This window comes from Eucyclogobius newberryi, unplaced genomic scaffold (assembly GCF_026437365.1).
Source record: "Eucyclogobius newberryi isolate DKJ021-1_F unplaced genomic scaffold, fEucNew1.0.hap1 SCAF_46, whole genome shotgun sequence".
Lineage (NCBI taxonomy): Eukaryota > Metazoa > Chordata > Actinopteri > Gobiiformes > Gobiidae > Eucyclogobius > Eucyclogobius newberryi.
Genome location: NW_027316123.1, coordinates 590,164 through 605,739, shown reverse-complemented (window position 1 = coordinate 605,739; position 15,576 = coordinate 590,164). Strand labels below are relative to the sequence as shown.

Sequence of the window (15,576 nt, the reverse complement as noted above, 5' to 3'; positions counted from 1 at the left end):
GTAACACTGGTTATACAATGGTGAAGGCAAACAGCATCATCTTTACTCTGGAACTTTCAAATCAACAATAAAGTCATAAATCCATCTGTTTTCATGTGGGGTTTTCGGTCTCAAAACCTAAAATACATCACAAATAGTGAGATTAGAAAGTGAATTGCAGTGTCATTAACAGCTGCAGTGGAATACGAATAGATACGTTTAATGATTTATTATATTGTGGAACATTCCAGACAAAGCATGAGCATCTCCATGGAGACGAGCCATGTTGTTTTTTGTGTCGGTCCAAAGTAATACTATGGCAAATATCACAATATTAATCCGATACCGATACTAACAGTGGAAAACAAAAGAATCTTCAATAATTAAAAATAATAAGTGATTGAATTAAAGGTGGAATGGTCGATTTTTTTGCCCCAAATCTGAGTCTCATTTCCTCGTGGAGTGGACTGCTGATTAGTCCTGCGACGTGTCAATCATGCACCTACTGTTCACCTGCAGCCTCGTTCTGGCTCGTCCCCAGGAGAGCAGCACGTTTCCTTGTGTCTAAGCGCATGGATCTATCATAATATAGTTCCCTCAGTGTACAGGACAAAATTAAAACGGAGAAAGACAGTTCGAGCTGACGCAGAAGTGGACAGAAATCTACGGGAGACGAGCGATGCGATGCGCTCTGTTGCGCTAATAAACAAACGCACGTGTAACATTGAGCCTTACGCACTTCCGCTTGAGTTCTCAAATCGGCGAAAAATCGTCCATTACGCCTTTAAACAATATTTATCTTACTTTGAGTATATTTGTCTGTTTTTTCCCCCCCTTATTTCAAGTGCAGTTGTAATGAGAGCTTAGTCCTAATCTTTTTCATGGTTGTTGGGTGCCGGGGGATCCAGGTATAAAGCGCTTCTTTGTCCAGATTGTCCTAATAGTCCAACTTTGATTGAAATCTTGATTATATAAACAGTTAAAGTAGATGCTCCCAGACCAAATAAAAATGAAAGGGTGGATAATGGATGGATGGCACAAGTGATGAATACTGGAGAAAAGTAGACGATCGCCTACTCAGTTCCATGAAAGCGTGTGACCTCCCATAACCCAATCACCCAGCACCAAAACACCGGTGCGTTAATATAGACATTACCTCCGCACTGCACCCTGGTGGCAACATTAAATAAAGGTCAGCTACTTCCAAAACACAACCCCTAGTGTGACCCAAATGAACCCAAACAATAGTGACAAAATGGCTCCTACACACCGGCTCCAATTGTGTTACAGCACAATTCACCCAAAGAAAAGAGCCATTGTGTGAGACATGTCAGTGTCTCACACAAGTGAGTGTTCCATTGTAGAAAAAGGTTCAGTTGTAGTCATCTGGACTCAGTTTAAGAAAAAACAATGACTCTTCGATGAGAGTAGAAACGTCTAGTTTTTTCTGTGTGAGACCTTGTTCTTCACAGTTTCTTGTAGGAAGAAAGTCTTGGAGATGGGCCTTTGTAACTTCCCTGTCTTTGTTTTCAGCTGCACAGTGCGTAATAGTCCATTTTTATCTGGGAAAGTATTTCTGACTCTTCCCAAAATCCAAGAACCACGGGGGCGCTGTATGATCCATCACTACGACAATGTTGCCGGCTATAACATTTCTGTAAGTCTTCGACCACTCTTGTCTCACCTGCAGCAGGGGCAAATACTCTCGGGTCCATTTTTCCAGAATAGGTCTGAAAGGTACTGCACCTGCCTCCAGCATTTTCTGATGTATTTATCACCTTCCTGAAAAGCCCCAGGTGGTAGAACAGTCTTCCCTTTGAGCAGCAGAATGTGATTTGGAAGTCTCCCACTCTTTCACATCTTCCGACATCCCTGTAATGGGCCGAACTTTGAGAATAGCTTCCACTTCGCATAGGATGGTGCTCAGAGTTTTGTCATCTAATGACTGCTGTTTTAAGACAGAGAAGAGCACCTTCTGAATCATCCTGATGAGACGCTCCCACACACCTCCATGGTGAGACGCAGCCGGTGGATTAAAAACCGCTGCCAAAGCCTTCCTCAATTCACGCTCTGCCCCGACAAAATTTGTGCCATTATAGGATCTCATTTGGCGCACTGGTCCTCGTCGACAGATGAAACGCCTGAATGCATTTACACAAGAGTCAGTAGTCAAGGAATGCACCACCTCAAGATGTACACCTCGGCTGGTCATGCAGGTAAAAATGACCCTGTACCTTTTAACCATCACTGGACCTCTCTTCACCTCAATAGGCCCAAAATAGTCCACACCAACATTGGTTAAAGGTGGCAGATTTGTACAAATGCGCTCCTCAGGCATATCAGCCATCTTCTGCCCTATGGGCTGCCCTCTGTACCGCCTACAAACAACACATTCAGAAATGATCTTTCGGCAGGCTGAGTTAGCATTAGTAATCCAATACTTCTGTCTTAGAGCCAAAAGCATATGATTTCTTCCTGCATGTCCTAGCTGCTGATGTAAATATTGCGAGATAAGCTTAGAAACGTGCTGCCGTTTAGAGAGAATAAAAGGATGCTTCTGCTCTTCAGATAACATAGAGCGACTAAGTCTTCCTCCCACCCTCAGTACACCATCCTTTAGCATAGGATCAAGCCTGTAGATCAGGGGTTGGCAAACTACGGCCTGCGGGCCACATATGGCCTGTTTGTCTTTAAATTCCCGCCAAACATGCCAAGTAATATATATTTTTTTAAAACGTTGGGGTTTTTTTGCCCTTAGATGGTACTCTTGCTTTTCACAGATGATGCTCCACTTAGCAGCTCATCCATTTCTTCTCTGAATGTTAGGTGCTGACTGTAGCAGATGATGGCAGTTTCTGCTCTAGAGCGATCACTTACAGACAGCATATGCTTAACAGCAACTTTGGCCTCTTTCATTTCCGCCTCCATCCTAACAGAGGCTATAGAGGTCTCAAGAGGAGGAATAGCCTACAGTTCTTTCCCCCTTTGCTTAAGCCCAAAAAGGATGTCTTTGATTTTTAAAATCCAAGCCACTGAGGTCTTTAGCTTGATCCAGTTTGAAAAATAGTGCAGCAGCCTGGTGGAAGGATCTTCTATTTTCGTGCCAATGGCATTCACAAGGACATCCCTTTTTACCTCTGGGTCCGCAGATGAAACAGGCTTCAAAGTGTTCTGGCCACTCGTGCTCAGGTCTTTTGAGAAAGTGTGGGCCACCTGTGGCAGGCCAGGAAGCAACATGCTGTCAGACCTCTTGAGGCTTCATCAGCAGGATTGGATTTTGAGCATATGTATCTCCACTGAGACACTTCCGTCACTTCCCTGATAGCAGCCACTCTATTAGCCACGAAGGTATGAAATCGCTTAGAGTTGTTATTGATGTACCTCAACATAGTTCGACTGTCCATCCAAAAATATGAGCCTGTCAGCTGCAGTGATAGCTCTTTCCTTAACAACCTATCCAACCTTGCGGCCAGAACAGCGCCGGTGAGTTCAAGGCGGGTAATTGTGGTCTGTTTTATTGGCGCCACTCTGGCCTTTCCCAGCTTAAATGCCAGGTGCACAGCTCCACTCTCATTCTGCAGCCTCAGATACGACACTGTCCCATATCCAAGATCACTGGCATCTGCAAAATAGTGCAACTGAGCCACAAAAGGACCTTTGGATGTGCTGGGCTTGCTGCAGCACCTCACTTTGAACTCCTCCACCTTTTGAAGATACTGCAGCCATGCAGTTCAACACATTGACATCGAATGGGGAACAGGATCATCCCAGGAGAGACTTTGTCTGCACATTTCTTGCAGCATCAGCTTGGGCAACAGTGTGAAAGGTGCCAAAAATCCCAGCGGCCTCCGATGCAAAAATTATGTTTCCCATTTTTCAAATATCAAAAACTATACATTCACTGACGTGCACTTTCATTATTTTTAGTAGACTCCACCCACTTTGTGTTATTGGCCCTTCACAATAATAATGTAAATTTTTTGCATTAGATGTTTATATGCACGTAACATGCATCAGTGGTTTGAGTGTTCGAGCGAGTGCTTTGCGCTCGATTTTGTGCGCACTTCTGCAGCTGTGCTTTGCACGGCCTTACGGAACTAATAGAGCTCTCGCTAGCTTGTGGTGCTGAAGAAAATATAATACAAAATAAAACAAAATGAGCAATAGTCATAAATCCATTTGTTTTTATGTGAATTTTCTGTCCCAAAATCTAAATTACATTATGAAGAAAATGTTTTCTTACTGTAGAAAATACAGTAAGAAAACATTTGTTTTTCATTAATTTTTTTCCAGTGTGGAAGACATTGGAGGACATTGGACATTTTGTGAGGAAGTGGTGGATCAGAGGGATTCTATGGTTTTCTGTGGATGTTGTGAAGATGAACGAGTGTAGTAGTGTAAGAATGTTATCATTTCATCTTTCAGTCAAGTTTTTGTTTTTTCTTTCAAAAACAACTTCTAAAAGAAGGACTAACGGTTTGAGAAGCAGAAAAGTTAGCACGGGGTGGAGAGAGCGTGGACCGGAGATTCCGGGGGAAGTGACGGATCGATAATTGATGTAGAATTGGAAAGCTTGAGGATAAAAGTTTTGCTACTGTTGTATCTAAAGGTAGTAGACAAAAACATAAAAAAGCCTCAAACCGATCCAAGTCAGAAAGTTCTGGCAGTGAGAGGCAGGAGGAAAACTTCTAGTTTAGTCTAGTCTAGTCACTAACTTATATAACACAGGGTTAATTGGAAGATTATAGAGTTAAGAGCGTCTTTGTAGTGTTACACTACAATCCCCTTTTGGCATTATGGTTTCCGTTGATCTCCTGTCCACGCTCAATCCAGTAGGTGGGGGTAAATGCACCTTTGCAGTTGACTGCCAACAACAACCTTACGTGAATGATTCTCACAACTAAAACACCATTTATTAAAAATAGTATAAAAAAATAAGGATAATTAAAGCCGCAAGCGGCATCCAACGGCCCTCGCGGGCCGCCGGCCTTCCGACTCTGCGCTTTCGACTTGATAAAAATGGCGCCCTTATTGTGTTGAATTAAAAAAGAACTTGACAGACGGCGACACATTGGACATGGCCAATCCAGTGCAAATCAACACAAGTGTCAGTCAAATTTGCTGCTCCGCCGCACAGAGACCGTAGCACTTGGAATATAAATATGGATAACTTTTGATGCCCCGCTTGTGTAGATGATATTTCCCAAAGTAAAGCTTGATCGAGCTATTGCCCACGGAGGAGTTTGTTAAAGTGTGAAGCATAAATGTGAACATTTCAAAGATTTGGCGTTTTCCCATTTGTGACAGTATATTTGCAGCTCCACGGCACAGAGACCGTACCACTTAATATCAAAATATGACCAATTTTTGATGCCCCGTTTGTGTAGATGATTTTCCCCAAATATGAGCTTGATCGGGCTTTCGCACTAGGAGGAGTTCATTAAAGTGTGAAGCGTAAAAATGTGGTCATTTTAGAGATTTCACTGTTTTCCCATTTCTGACATATATTTGCGGGTCCACCACACAAAGACCGTAGCACTTAGAATCAAAATATGGATAACTTTTGATGCCCCGCTTGTGTAGATGATATTCTTCAAATATGAGCTTGATCGGGCAATCGCCCTAGGAGGAGTTTGTTAAAGTTTGAAGCGTAAAAATGTGGTGATTTGAGCAATTCTACGATTTTCCCATAAGGATAACATGGGATGTTTCTGTCATCGCTACGGTTACGCCGTACAAAATATGACTTTGGCTGTCATACTTTTATGATCAGGATGGCAAATTAGAATTTAGTGCAAAATGTCATGTTATTTGGAAAAACTTTATTGTTTATAGGCCACTCTGAAGGCCAAATAGTCCAAATTCTGGGTAAAGTTTGTGGCTCCGTCGCACAGAGACCGTAAAAGTTATCCTTAAAATTTTGATAACTTTAGATGCCCCACTTGTCTAGAGGACGTACACCGATTTTGAAGTTGGTGGGCAAAACGCACTAGGAGGAGTTTGTTAAAGTGTAAAACATAAAAATGTGGTAATTTGAGAGATTTTGCTGTTTTCCCATTTGTGACATATATTTGCGGGTCAGCCACACAGAGACCGTAGCACTTAGAATCAAAATATGGATAACTTTTGATGCCTCGCTTGTGTAGATGATTTTCCCCAAATATGAGTTTGATCAGACAATCGCCCTAGGAGGAGTTTGTTAAAGTGTGAAGCGTAAAAATGTGGTGATTTGAGCAATTTCGCGATTTTCCCATAAGGATATCATGGGATGTTTCTGTCATCGTTACGGTTACGCCGTACAAAATATGACTTTGGCTCTCATACTTTTATGAACAGGATGGCAAATTAGAATTTTGTGCAAAGTATAATGTCATTTGGAAAAACTATTGTTTATAGGCCACTCGGAAGGCCAAATAGTCAGAATTCAGGGAAAAGTTTACGGCTCCGTCGCACAGAGACCGTAAAAGTTATCCTTAAAATTTGGATAACTTTAGATGCCCCACTTGTCTAGGGGACGTACACCGATTTTGAGGTCGGTGGGCAAAACGCCCTAGGAGGAGTTCGTTAAAGTGTGAAACAGAAAAATGTGGATATTCGAGAGATTTAGCAATTTTCCCATAGGGATAACATGGGAGGTTTCCGTCATGGCTACGGCTACGCCGTAAAAATTAAGGCATAAGTTTGATTGGCCTTTTGCTCGGGACCCCAAAATAGAATTTTGGGCAAAGTTTAGAACATTTGTGTAAAACCAGTTTTTGTCCATCAATGTTCACTCAAAGGCAACTCTGTAGGGGGCGCTATCGAGCCCATTTCAATTTTGTCATCCTAAACTGGTCCAAACTTGAAAGTTTAACAACTGATTCAAATTTGGTCCTAATCGGACTCGTTTTGATCAAATGAGAGCAATTTTTAGATCTGCAATATTCCAAAATAAGTTGTCCAACTTTGCGGCTGCGCCGCACACAGACCGGTAAAGGTATCTCAAAAAATTTGATAACTTTAGATGCCCCACTTGTCCAGAGGACGTACGCCGATTTTGAAGTTGGTGGGCAAAACGCCCAAGGAGGAGTTCGTCAAAGTTTGACGTGAACAAAATGGCTAACACAGCGTGTTTTCATTTTCAAAGGAAGATGGCGGCCATAGGGTAAGTCGGGGGGCGTGGCCACAATAATTTATTTTTTTTGTCCTCACGAGAGGAATGCGTGTCCCGAATTTCGTAGCTTTACGCCAAAGTTGACCTCGGGGCGTCTCCCATAGGCGCAATGTATTTTAACTTTTGTCGGTGGCGCTGTCGCGCCTTTTTTAACGAAAAAAAAAAATGGCCCAGAAAAAATCAAATTTTTCGCCGATTCTGAATTTTGGGCAAAGTTTGGTGAGTTTTTGAGCATGTTCAGGGGGTCAAATTAGAGCTCAAAGCGCTGAAGAATATTTCTGTCATAGCAGGAGTAAAAATGCATGATCCATGCCTTCGGCATGGGCTAGTTCACTGTACTTGCCAGGGGCGACGGGGCACCAAACATGCGGGCTGCGGCAGCGTTGCGGGAGCAATAGGCCCTCCGCCCTGCTGGGGCTCGGGCCTAATGTTGTTGTTGTTGTTGTTGTTTTATGGCGGTTGGCATCCGAGTGTTGCATTACCGCCAGACTTTATTCCTCAGACTTTGTCGTAGTCCTTAGAAGTTCTTCTTCCATTGCTTTGGTGTTATAAAGCCCATGAGGTCATGAGATGTCTTTGTTATTGTTGTTGTTGTTGTTGTTGTTTTATGGCGGTTGGCATCCGAGTGTTGCATTACCGCCAGACTTTTTTCCTCAGACATTTCGTAGTCCTCAGACTCTGTCGTAGTCCGCAAAAGCACTCCTCCCACTGCCCTGGCGCCACAAAGCCCATGAGGTCACGATGTGTCCCCGTGACCAGAATAGCCGTTGTGTCAGAGACCAACCGGCCCCACTCCAGGGAGACTCCTCTTCACCCTCCTCGCCCTCTCCGACGTTCGGTGCTTTGGAAGTACAAAGCCCATGAGATCATGGGACGTCTTTGTTGTTTTACAAAGTCCATGAGGTCATGGGACGTCTTTGTCGTTTTATCCTTTAGAAGTCCTTCTTCCATCACTTTGGCGTTTCTAGGCCCATGAAGTCCAAGCGCGTTAGAACATCCTCTTGCTCCTCATCCTCGGCTCAGTCTCCAACACCCCCCACCTCTATAAACGTTTACCCAGCCCTGTGCTACATAAGTAAGCAACCACAGCCTGACACAAACCCTGTGACTGGATCGCCAGAACGTTCCGCAGATTGAACTCCCGCCCATTATTCCGAAACCACAAGGCCAACCCGGCCCTTTCCCTATCATAAGCCTCACAGCAAATCAGCACATGCTCGACAGTCTCTGGCACCCGACAGTGACCACACAGACCGGTCGGATGTTTGCCTATCCTACTCAGTGACCAATTGAGTCCAGTATGGCCAATCCTCATGCGGGCGAAGGCCCTTTCCTCCCACGCGTTCCTGCCCATAGACCCGCAAGGACCCACACTACCCTGTATGTGATAGAGATGCCGTCCAGTAACACAGTGGCTCCAAAATTCCTGCCAAAGGCCGACCACATGACTCTTGATAACGGGCTTGATTTCAGATTTGCTTAACTCAACCGCCACATCAATTGATGGCCGCCGAAGGGAACGTTTAGCCAGTGCATCAGCCATTTCGTTACCATCCACCCCCACATGCGCAGGGACCCAAATGAAGGAAACCCTCACATCCTTCCTGGACAGGGAGAGCATCAGACAGAAGATGCCATTCAACACATCCTGTCTGCAATCCGATTTCCCAGATTTAATGCTTTGCAATGCAGAAAGGCTGTCAGAGGCCACCACAATGCCGCAACACTGCAAAGCAGATTCCGCCCATTCCAACGCCAACCGTATCGCTATAAGTTCCGACGTGAAAACAGAAAGGCGATCTGTCAACCTCTTCTTGACCGCTAGCCCCAGGTCAGGCACAAAATAAGCGGCGCCAGTACGCCCACTCTCAGGATCCCTAGACCCGTCGTTATAAATAAACACATCACCTGAGTGCTTATCGATGAGCGCTTGAACGGCAAACTGCGGTGCCCTCCCAGCGACTCCTCTAAGCTTGCCATGTAAGCTAACATCAACAGGAGCCGGAACAAACTTCCACGGAGCTATAGCAGACAAAGCCACCGACGGGCTCACACGCAGATCACCAACCCCCGCAAGCCGCGCCTTCGCATTTCCTACCTGGCTGAAAATCATACCGCCAGCCTCACTCTGCCCCCCATCAACCCTGAGAAAGTCCCTCACCGGGTGAGAGCTCGTATGACCTTGCACATTCACCCAGTAAGCCAACAGAAGTTCTAGCCTCCGGAGCCGTAACGGCAATTCCCCCAACTCAACCTGCAGCGCCGAGACAGGGGAGGTCCTAAAAGCCCTACAGCAGATGCGCAAGGCCTGGGCTTGCTCCACATTACGCTTCTTTAAGTTAGTCTCAGCCGCAGACATGTAGGCTATACAGCCATAATCAATAGCCGCCCTCATGACGGCCCGATAAATACCCAGGAGCGACCTTCTGCTGGCCCCCCAGTCCTGGCCGGATAGACAACGAAGCAAGTTATTCACCCTTTTGCATTTACCACTGACCTCATCAATGTGCCGACGCCAACTAAGCCTCTCGTCAAAGGTGACCCCCAAGAACCTCACCTCCCTGACCTGTTCGAGCACCTGCCCATGCAGTCGAAGGGAGACGTCCCTATGTCCATTGAAGAAACAGATCACTTGAGACTTCCGTACGGACAGTTTAAACCCCCACTTCAGGGTCCACTGCTCCACCTGCTGTATTGCCCTTTGCAGTTTCGCCTCGTAAAACCGGAGATTCCTCCCTCTCACCCATAGAGCGCCATCGTCAGCATAAAGGCTCCTCCCAACAGACCCATCCACGTCGTCAAAGATGTCCTTAATCATAACATTGAACAAGATAGGGCTACACACACTCCCCTGCGGGATCCCATTCTCCACCCCATAGACCCCAGAGTAAGCAGCGCCCACTCTGGTTTGGATACGCCGGCCAGACAGAAAGCTCCGGACCCAGTTAAACAGTTTACCCTTCACACCACACTTCCGCAGCTTAATGAGGAGCCCATCCTTCCAAACCATATCGTACGCCTTCTCCACATCAAAGAGCACCGCAATAACCTTTTCTTTCTGAGCCCTGGCCAGCTGGATATCAGATTCCAAACACAACACGGAATCCATGGTGTTCCTGGGGCTCGGGCCTAATAATAATGCTTTGAAGTGTGTTTACTTTGAAGTTGTTGTTGTTGTTGTTGTTGTTGTTTTATGGCGGTTGGCATCCAAGTGTTGCATTACCGCCAGACTTTATTCCTCAGACTTTGTCGTAGTCCTCAGACTCTGTCGTAGTCCGTAAAAGTACTCCTTCCATTGCTTTGGTGTTACAAAGCCCATGAGGTCATGATATGTCTTTGTGACTAGAATAGTTGTTGTTGTTTCAGAGACCAACCGGCTTTATTCCAGGGAGACCCTTCTTCATCTTCCTCTCCTTCTTTGACGTTCGGTGCTTCCACCGTACAGCTTTATTCTTTAGGCTTCATTCTATAAGCTTTAATATGTCCACTGATGTCGCCGCTTGGTAGCCGTGCGTCTACGAGACTGGACGAAGACAGGAGACCACCCCCACCCCCATCTCGTCACTCTGATCACTCTGACTCCCCAAAAGCAGACCCCCATCACTCCGACTCCCATTTAGCGCCTTTAGCCTGTTTCCTATATCTGCCCAATCAAGCTCCTTTGTTCCAAGGAATCTCCCTGCAGCTTTAGCGATGATCCTGATCCTTTCAGTTCTGCTTTGAGTCTGAGCAGCACAGTTTACAACATCCACCATAAAGAGTACAAAATCCTCTCTATCCACAACCAGGGTATTCTCTTTAATTCTGGAACCTGCACACTTGGGACCTCCACTCTTGAAACCTTCACACTTCTTGGGAGCCACGCTGGCCTCTCTCATTTCGCCCTGGCTGGGAGCAGCGCTGGCTCCTCTCTCTGTATTTACTCTAAACTCGTTACTTGAAACTTTCTTGACTGCATCTGCATAGGATATACCTTGAGAGACCTTTATTTTCTGCACCTCAGCAGCTCTTTTGCTAAACCTGCATCCCCCGTAGGCAGAGCTATGTTCTTCCCCACAGTTACAGCACTTCAGTTTTGCACCCACGTCACACTTCCCATACTCATGATCTCCTGCACATTTACCACACCTTTGCCTCCCTCTACAGACCGCTGCAATATGCCCAAAGCGCTGGCACTTAAAGCAACGCAGGGGCGGCGGAACATATGGCCTGACGCTATAGCACATGTACCCAATGAACACCTTACTAGGCAGGCACCTCCCTTCAAGTGTTACCATTACCGACAAGCTGTCACATCTTACCCCAAACCGGGTCACCTTCAAACGCCTAGCGTCCACCACCGTAACTCCCGTCAAATTCTCCTTAACTTCATCCACAGACGTCGCCGTAGGGACACCTACGATAACTCCTCTGACCGTGTTTCTTTCAGCATTAGACACAAGAATGTCCTTTCCACCCAGACGTTTAGTTCCAATCGCCTTCCGTTGCTGAGCCGCGTCCTTGCACACGACCAGCAGCGAGCCATCTCTAAGGACACTCGTACTCTTGATCACTCCCACAGCTACAGTTAGGCTCTTTGACAATGGACACTCGCACTCTTGTTGTTGTTGTTGTTGTTGTTTTATGGCGGTTGGCATCCGAGTGTTGCATTACCGCCAGACTTTATTCCTCAGACAGCTACAGTTAGGCTCTTTTACTTTGAAGTATTTCCGTGTGAGCAAGGTGCTCTTTAATTTACGTATAATTGCTTTGAAGTGTGTTTACTTTGTGTGTTCTTCTGGACCTGGCGGTGAAGGTTTCTCCTGGTTAAGGTCTATAGGATGCAATGACGAAGGCATCTCATGACCTCTTGGGCTTTGTCAAAGCACTGGAGGTCAAAGCACTGGAAGAACAACTTTTAGGACTACGACAAAGTCTGAGGAATAAAGTCTGGCGGTAATGCGACACTCGGCTGTCGACTGCCATAAAACAATAACAACAGCAACAACAGTCTAAGGAATAAAGTCTGGCGGTAATGCAACACTCGGATGCCAACCGCCATAAAACAACAACAACAACAACAACAACAAGGTCTGCGGGGTAGTGGACTCTGGATTGAGGTCTGCACCCAGACACGTGAGTTTGTTGGGCCATTACCAAATGAAACTAAGGTTTTGTGACATTTTTTGGTTTTCAGTTTGGATATTTCTTTCAAAAACAACTTCTAAAGGCCACTGTTCTCTGAAATGATGATATAAACATGTTGAAAGAGAAAAGCTGTGTTTGTCTTTAAAGTGTTGCTACTCGGTGCTTCCTGCTTCCTCCTCAGATCTACACGGAGCTGTGGGTGTGGCCTGGCTCCTCCCACTGCTCTCACTCTTTATTTTCATTTGTGTCAAAGACAAACTCTGAATCGCTCTGCTCCAGGAGAGATGGTGCAGAAAGCACACATTGTCCCGTGTGTTTGGATCTACTGAAGGATCCGGTGACTATTCCCCGTGGACACAACTACTGCAGGAACTCTGTCCAACACCACTGGGACCAAGAGGACGAGAAGCAGCTCTACAGCTGTCCTGAGTGTCCCCAGAGCTTCAGCCCCAGGCCTGTCCTCATCAAAAGCATCATGTTAGCAGCTCTAATAGAACAGCTGAAGAAGACTGGGCTCACAGCGCCCCCTGCTGACCGCTGCTATGCCGGACCTCAGGATGTGTCATGTGATGTGTGCGCTGGGACGAAGATGAAAGCTGTCCAGTCCTGTCTGCAGTGTGTGGCTTCATACTGTGAGAGCCACCTCCAGCCTCATTATGATGCTGCAGCATTGCAGAGACACCAGCTGGTGGCGCCGTCCCACAAGCTCCAGGAAAACATCTGCTCTCAACATCAAAAAGTGATGGAAATCTTCTGCCGCACCGAACAGCAGAACATCTGCTCTCTCTGTTTGGACCAGCACAAGGGCCACAATATAGTGTCCTCTGCCTCAGAGAGGGCCCAGAGGCAGGCAGAGCTGCCGGCCAGGAGGGCCCTGCTGCTCCAGAACCTCCACGACAAAGACACAGACACAGACCTGAAGAGGCTCAAACAGGAGGCTCAGGACATCAGTCCCTCTGCCCAGACAGCAGTGCAGCGCAGCAGGGACAGCTTCAGAGAGATGGCCCTTCTCCTGGAGAAAAGACGCTCTGAACTGGAGCAGCGGATCCTCTCCCAGGAGCAGACCCAACTGAGCCGAGTCCAAGAGCTCCAGGACCAACTGCAGCAGGACGTGACTGAGCTGAAGACGAGGATCTCTGAGCTGAACACACTGTCCCTCACTCCGGATCATAACCAGTTTCTACAGCTCTACGTTTCACTGTCCACAGACACACAGAGCACAGAGCCAGCCAGGATTCAGGCAGGGCCCTGGAGCTACTTTGAGGAAGTCACCAGAGCTGTGTCAGTGCTCAGGGACAAACTCCAGCTCACTCTGAGTCCAGTCCAGTTTTTACTGTCACCAGCTGAACCCAGCTCCAGAGAGGACTTCTTACAATATTATACAGAAATCACTCTGGACCTAAACACAGCTCACACAGAACTGTCTCTGTCTGATGGAAACAGAAGAGCAACACGTATGAGTGAAGACCAGAGTTATCCCGATCATTCAGACAGATTCAGTCACATGTGTCAGGTCCTGAGCAGAGAGAGTCTGATGGGCCGCTGTTACTGGGAGGTGGAGTGGATCGGGAGGTATGTTTCTATAGCAGTTTCATACAGAGATATTCAGAGAAAAGGACAATCTAAAGAATTTGCGTTTGGATTCAATGATAAATCCTGGGTCTTAGTTTGTGACAAAACCAATCCTTCATTTCAGTTTAACTCAGTCAATTCCCGGGTCTCAGGTCCGATCTCGTCCAGAATCGGGGTTTACCTGGACCACAGTGCCGGGGTTTTGGCGTTTTACAGCGTCTCTGAAAGTACCATGAGCCTCCTCCACAGAGTTCAGACCACTTTCTCTCACTCTCTCTACACTGGAGTCTGGATTAACTGGACTGGAGACAATGCACATTTCCCTAAACTCAAATAAAACAGCTTTTTTCCCCACAGTTCAGGATAACTAATAAAAGTTAAGTTTAAAAAACAAAATCAATACTGACAAAATAATATTATAATCAAAACTAGAAACTAATTTGAACAAACGTTCTATTACAAAAATATGATAATGATCAGTGTATCAAAATTGAGGTAGAAATGATAGTATTTACATAAAATTAAGTTTCACTTACAATGTTAAAGTTATCATGTGCAGAACCAAATCATGAGAAAAACTGATCTATTAAAACATTTGACACAATATTGAGTTAGAATGTGGTTCAGATGAGCTTTTGTTTAACTCACCTGCAACAATACAAACTATGACTGTTCAAACTATGACTGTTCAAACTATGACTGTTCAAACTATGACTGTTGAACCTACATTTCGTCTTTTTGTTGCTTTGAAGCTTCAATACATCGTTGTAGCAGTAATTGTTTTGAAATACTAAAAAACTCTCTCAGCAACGAGCATTAGGCCGACATCCATGACATCAGACACTCATGACTTTGCTTGTTGGGCGGCGGGTGCGAGGAGCGCGGCGGGTGCGGGGAGCACGGCGGTGCGGGCGGGTGCGGGGAACACGGCGGGTGCGGGCGGGTGCAAGGAGCATGGCGGTGCGGGCGGGTGCTGGCGCAAAAAAAGTTGGAAAAACTTTTTTGCTAGTAATCTCTTGATTACGCACTAGTAACGTGCCTACGTACTGCCCGTAAGAAGGACCAAAACAAACCCTGCGTGAGGTTTCGGCCAATCACAGAAGACGTGAGATTCTCATCGAGATGAAAGCACGTGTGCTGCTTCTGTCATTCTGACATGTCTAAGGTCCAAATGAAGGCAATTGTCCAGAGAAAGACTAAAAAAATGTTGTCTTTTCAGCTTCAAACTATTTTGAGATGATCCCTAACATCGCTATGGAGACGAGCAGATTGAGAGTGCGATTTGATTCAGTCCGATACCGATTTACTCTTTTAAATATATCTTTCTTAATTTTGCTTTTAATTATATGTATTTTATATTTTATTTAAATGTTATTGTTAGTTTTATGTATTTGTTATATAATATCCATCCATTTTCTACCGCTTGTTCCCTTTCGGGGTCGCGGGTGACTGGAGCCTATCCCAGTGACTTCGGGCCTTAGGCGGGGTACACCCTGGACAGTGGCCAACTTGTCGCAGGGCCAACACAGAGACATAGACATTACAGACAGTTCACGCTCACATTCATTCACTAGGGCCAATTTAGAGTCGCCAATTTTACCTAACATATGCATGTCTTTGGATGGTGGGAGGAAGCCGGAGAACCCGGAGAGAACCCACGATAACACGGGGAGAACATGCAGACTCCACCCAGAGAGATCATGTGATGTTGGTCTGGTCCAGGAATCAAACCCACGATCTCCTTC

The 15,576-nt window shown here is 45.9% G+C and overlaps 1 protein-coding gene across 1 annotated transcript; it reads left to right on the top strand.

Moving 5' to 3' along the window:
• The first annotated feature begins 3,987 nt into the window (after positions 1–3,987).
• Positions 3,988–14,172, top strand: LOC140380233 (tripartite motif-containing protein 16-like). The gene is made up of 2 exons (XM_072464396.1): positions 3,988–3,998; positions 12,407–14,172. The coding sequence occupies exons 1-2, from the start codon at positions 3,988–3,990 to the stop codon at positions 14,166–14,168; spliced, it is 1,773 nt and encodes a 590-aa protein (XP_072320497.1). The 3' UTR covers positions 14,169–14,172.
• Positions 14,173–15,576: the final 1,404 nt, after the last annotated feature.